Source organism: Adiantum capillus-veneris, chromosome 18 (genome assembly GCF_014529385.1).
Source record: "Adiantum capillus-veneris isolate H3 chromosome 18, ASM1452938v2, whole genome shotgun sequence".
NCBI classification, from domain to species: Eukaryota; Viridiplantae; Streptophyta; class Polypodiopsida; order Polypodiales; family Pteridaceae; genus Adiantum; species Adiantum capillus-veneris.
The window spans coordinates 3,122,403-3,126,994 of NC_140948.1; the positions used below are offsets into that span (position 1 = coordinate 3,122,403).

Consider the following 4,592-nt stretch of genomic DNA (forward strand, 5'->3'; position numbering starts at 1 on the left):
TAACCTGGGGAAAACCAAGGTTATGATGTTCAACACCACACCACACCACAGTGGGTCAGGAGATCAGTGCCCATTTTTACGTATGGCCAAGAGATTGTGGAGTACACAGATGCCTATACTTATCTGGGGGTAGTCTTCGCTGGACCGATATTTTCACTAAGACGAGCATCAGAGACCTGACTGACAAGAGCATATGCAGCTTTGGGAGGACTGGAGAGGATGTGTTCACAGGTTCAGTTTCAGGAACCGCGAACAAAGCTCTGGATTTTTGACACTCTAGTGACTCCAGCTATGCTCTATAGAGTTCAGATATGGGGACCCTCAATAGACCACCATGGGAGATCTGGCAACACAAATGGATGGAGATGTATGGAGAGGCCTCTAGTCTCTATGATCGCTCGGATGATTCGGGCTAAGGCCTTAGTGCCGCATGAGATTATCCGAGCCGAGCTAGCATTGACTAGATTAGTATCCTTTATGCACTGTCTATGGGATCTCCCCAAGGACAGATACGCTCGGCTCTCGCCTTGGAGTCATCTCGATAACTAGCTCTACAAGGCGATACAACATGTTGGTATGGACAGATGAAAGCATGGTTTCAATCGCATGGTTTCAACATGGATAGATTGCCTCCGTTTCTCCCTGGATGCACCCTCCCTGTCTCTCACACAGACAGAGATCACCAAACTCATATACCAGGATCTGATTCAGCTAGATAACAGGAGCACATGGATACAACCGACACAGGAGTGGGGCACGAAGATGGCCTTCTACAGAGAGCATCTTCTCCAACTCATGGAGGACAATTTTTTGACTAGGCCTGCATACATGGATACACACTTATCTCATGGGATAAGATGCGCTATTGGGCAGATACGCACATCCTCACATCAGCTCCAGATCGAGACTGGCCGATTTCGAGGGGTGCCGACCGGGGCCAGCAGGATATGTCACCTATGTAACTTAGAGCCAGAGACAGAGCTACACTACACATGTCATTGCCCGACGTACTATGAGATACGCGGCCGCTTCCACTGCTTATTCTTCGGACCTTTTTGTAGAGTCGTGAGATACAAGGATCAGAGGTGTCTCGGATTGTTCCTACTAGAGCTGCGCAGACTTAGGGAGAGCTTGCTGAGGACATCAGAGGAAAGACAGTCTCAAAGACGGATCACAGATTTCTTTACACCGGCTGGGGGAGAGCTAGAGGAGTAGTCAGTACAATAGATCCCAGAGCGCACCCATACCAGAGGTACGCTGCTTGATCGAGCCACTAAGCTATGCAAATCCAGACGCCCACGACCTTGGGGGGTCTCCTACCATCAACGAAGGCTGCAACAGAAGATACAGATCACTCTAGCTCGTCGGCATGCAAGACGCCCAACTAGAGTACTGACCATGGAGGAGGTTGATGAGATTCGACAGCGACCGATGAGGGATTTCATCTGAACGCACCAACCCCTCCCCCTGTATCTCATCTCAATCCCGAATCAGCTTCCGATATATTTCCTTCCTGAGTGTTCTAGTGTTTAGTTCTTAGTTAGTTTAGTTCTTTTAGTTTCGTACTCAAACATGATATCAGATTCACCAGTTGTAACTTTTTGGTCTCATAGGTCATTTTGGCCTTTTGAAGACGTTAATATAACATTTCATTTCATCTCTCTCTCTCTCTCTCTCTCTCTCTCTCTCTCTCAATATGTAAAACACAATAATGTAAAAGGCAGTTCAAAGACCCATGGGCTCACTTGAGGGATCACATAGAGCTTGGCAAGTTGGCAACTCCTCCATAAAATGGAATCTCCGTGAAGGAACAAATCAATAGGGAGAAAAACCGTATTGAATACTGACTTGCTAACTTATAATTGTAGCTCAGACTTTCTTAGTTTCTCACCACTGTGTCATGGCATTTCATGAAAAGATGACGAGTTTCACATGATATAAAGACAGCAACCACATCCCTTTCCAAATGAAGCAAAAATGACAAGACTCTACTGCATCTAGAAAATGATGGGGCAGGTAAGCACTAAATAGGACTGATGATTGTCCCAAAAGGAACTACTAGGTTCTATTATAGAAAGAGATGCACGCATGAGCAAAAAGCTTATGTTATGGCCTCCTTACTTTCACTTTGAGCAAGATCTTAGCTTTTCCACCTGGGACTTGTACAGTTTTTGGTAGCCGCATGGGGATCTCATAGTCGCCCAATGTCTGTAGCATCGATGTCATTTCAAGATTAATCTCCTCGATTTGTACTTTCTGTTGCCTTCTCACCTGCATGATATGGCAGATGAGGCAAATGTGTGTGCATACATCATAAGCCTTCTGGGTGGGTACCATAAAACAGGGGAACAAAAAACAAAACCTTACCTCAGCAACAAGATCCGCCGGTGTGACATGCTTTCGCAACGCATTACTTTGACGGGGAGTGTGCCTTCTAACAACTGTGCACAACAATTCAAACCTTAACACACAGTATATAAACGACATGGAAAAAACATATTTTCAGAAAAGAAAAATACCACACTGCATTTAGTTCTTTCAATCTCTCTGTTCCTCAGTCTGTGTCTCTACTACCTCCTCCACTATCTCCTCTTCTGGATGATCCACCTTCACTGCCTTATCACAAAAAGTACCAACCATAAACACATGGTAGTGGCACTTTCACAAGGCCCCTTTATAAGAATCTTTCCTCATTGGTATTCATTAAGGGCATCAAACAAAGTGTATTCACAGACTCCTCCTGTGTGCTCACCTCAAGCTGCTTGCGAACAATGTCCACATATTTGTCAAGCTTAGGCAACGCAAGGAGCTGGGGGATCAACATGTTTCGGGCATATCCTTTTGCAACTTTCACAAAATCTCCAGCCTTCCCAACGTTGCTGATGTCCTACAATATAACACCCATACAGAAACCACTTTTGAACCTTGCATCTGTAAACAACATGTGTAACTTCCATCAGCTTGGGAGCAGCCTTCATACCCCATATTTGCATTAAAGAGAATCCATCTCGCCCAAAAGACGAGGTCATTTCCTACATTATAACAAAAGCCTTCCTTCTGAGTGTCCTTGTAAAACAAATAAGGTTAAATCTTCATTGCAGTTGAAACCTGCACGTGGGGAGGTAGGCTTTGGCTTTCACCCGAAATTCTTTACTTTAGACACACACAGAGAGAACGTGCGAAGGAAACCTGTGATGGGAATTAACACTTAAGTGTACACATGGCTCGGAAGCTAGAATGCCCCGAGCAGACGCCGACAACTTGTAGGCCCCAAAATTGGTGCCCCTTTCGATATTTCTTTATTCTTTAACAGAGGGAATAAAATTTGTGATCTCCTACAAACTGCCACGCATAATCCAGGTTGAAAAACACCTGTTCTGGCCTGATTTCGGCAGCATAACTGTACTAGGACGCTTCACAGTCAGTATCCCCACGTAATAGATGACTTTCCTGACACATACGGACACTTTGCAAAACCTGGTGAGAATCTATAGCACGTTGGATTCTCTGCTTTTTGCCCCGAAAATGCGCCAGATTACCTCTACAGCAGTCCCCTCGCGTCCCTGAACCTCATGGGGATATTAGGGACCGTTTAGAACCGAAACCCTAAGTCTACAAAAATACACAGCAGGCTGCAATTCCCTGTCTTGGGCTCCGTTTCGTGTGCCGATCGCATTTGAAGCAAATCCTCGAGCTCCCGCACCTGTAGGACTACTTGCCCTTTGAATCAGACGAGATTTCTCACGTGAAACCTCTGTGAATTCACCTGTACTACCTGCTGCTGCGGGGGATTAGCCACTAGCTAATCCAATACCTGTGCAAGAGGCTCTTGTCTCGACAATCGCGCATGAACCCACACAACTGTACATTAGTCACATGAAAAGCCCTCTTGTGAGGCATCACATAACTGCACGTAAAGGAGAGAGAGCACAGTGTGTAGCGTGCAGGGCATCACTCTTGGCACCACATTGTACGTAGAGGGAAAGGAAGCACTCCATAGCTCTTAACCTGTGAGAATGCATAATGAGGCCTCTCCCAGCGTAAATTTCAGCAGCACTTCTTCTTGCCCGAGGAAAGTGCACAGGAATGTGCCACCTGGCGCATTTACAGACCATTTCCCATTTTGGGGTTGTCGCCTAAAAATCTCCCGACTGGTTGCCCAGTTGACTTCGCAGCATAGTTGTAAAATGTTCCCCTAGTCATACTGGAGGTAATGACGCGAACACATTTCACGGCCCAAAATAGCAGTTCCCTAAATTTTAGGAGATGCTTCCGTTGGGCTCCCACTAGTCATTTGACCATCTATCCTCATTGGGACCGCATCCAAAAGTGCAATGTGGCCCAACGGTTGGATACTTTCTGTTGGTAGTCCCACCTTGACTTTATGCCTTTATTGAGTTCACTTCCTAGTATCCACCAACTTGCTAAGTGCTACGGGGGGGACCTACATGATCTTGCTCTGTGCCTAGACATCCTCTTACTATACGAATTCCAGTGCCGACCACTTCCCGTCTGTGGGTGAAACTACCGTTCACATTGGCCATACAATGTCCGACCGTTTGCTACTTCAAAAAGAGGGTCTCAAAAATAAA

The 4,592-nt window shown here is 45.9% G+C and overlaps 1 protein-coding gene across 3 annotated transcripts; it reads right to left on the minus strand.

The window, feature by feature from the left end:
* Positions 1–1,787: 1,787 nt before the first annotated feature.
* On the minus strand, positions 1,788–3,102 carry LOC147435152 (uncharacterized). Of its 3 annotated transcripts, XM_086488264.1 has the most exons (5): positions 2,981–3,102; positions 2,753–2,887; positions 2,520–2,612; positions 2,368–2,441; positions 1,788–2,271 (listed from the first exon to the last, which is right to left on the minus strand). In XM_086488264.1, exons 3-5 carry the CDS (start codon positions 2,527–2,529, stop codon positions 2,107–2,109), a joined length of 249 nt encoding a protein of 82 aa, XP_086344390.1. In that variant the 5' UTR covers positions 2,530–2,612; positions 2,753–2,887; positions 2,981–3,102; the 3' UTR covers positions 1,788–2,106. The 3 variants fall into 3 exon arrangements, with proteins under 3 accessions (XP_086344390.1, XP_086344389.1, XP_086344391.1); XM_086488263.1 differs by lacking the exon at positions 2,981–3,102 and having other exon boundaries at positions 2,753–2,940; XM_086488265.1 differs by lacking the exon at positions 2,981–3,102 and having other exon boundaries at positions 2,520–2,616; positions 2,753–2,940.
* Between the last annotated feature and the right edge of the window lie 1,490 nt (positions 3,103–4,592).

Coding starts and splice junctions, on each gene's coding strand:
- LOC147435152 (XM_086488264.1), bottom strand. Junction 2,272..2,367: donor CGGCGGATCTTGTTGCTGAG/GTAAGGTTTTGT, acceptor CATATCATGCAG/GTGAGAAGGCAACAGAAAGT.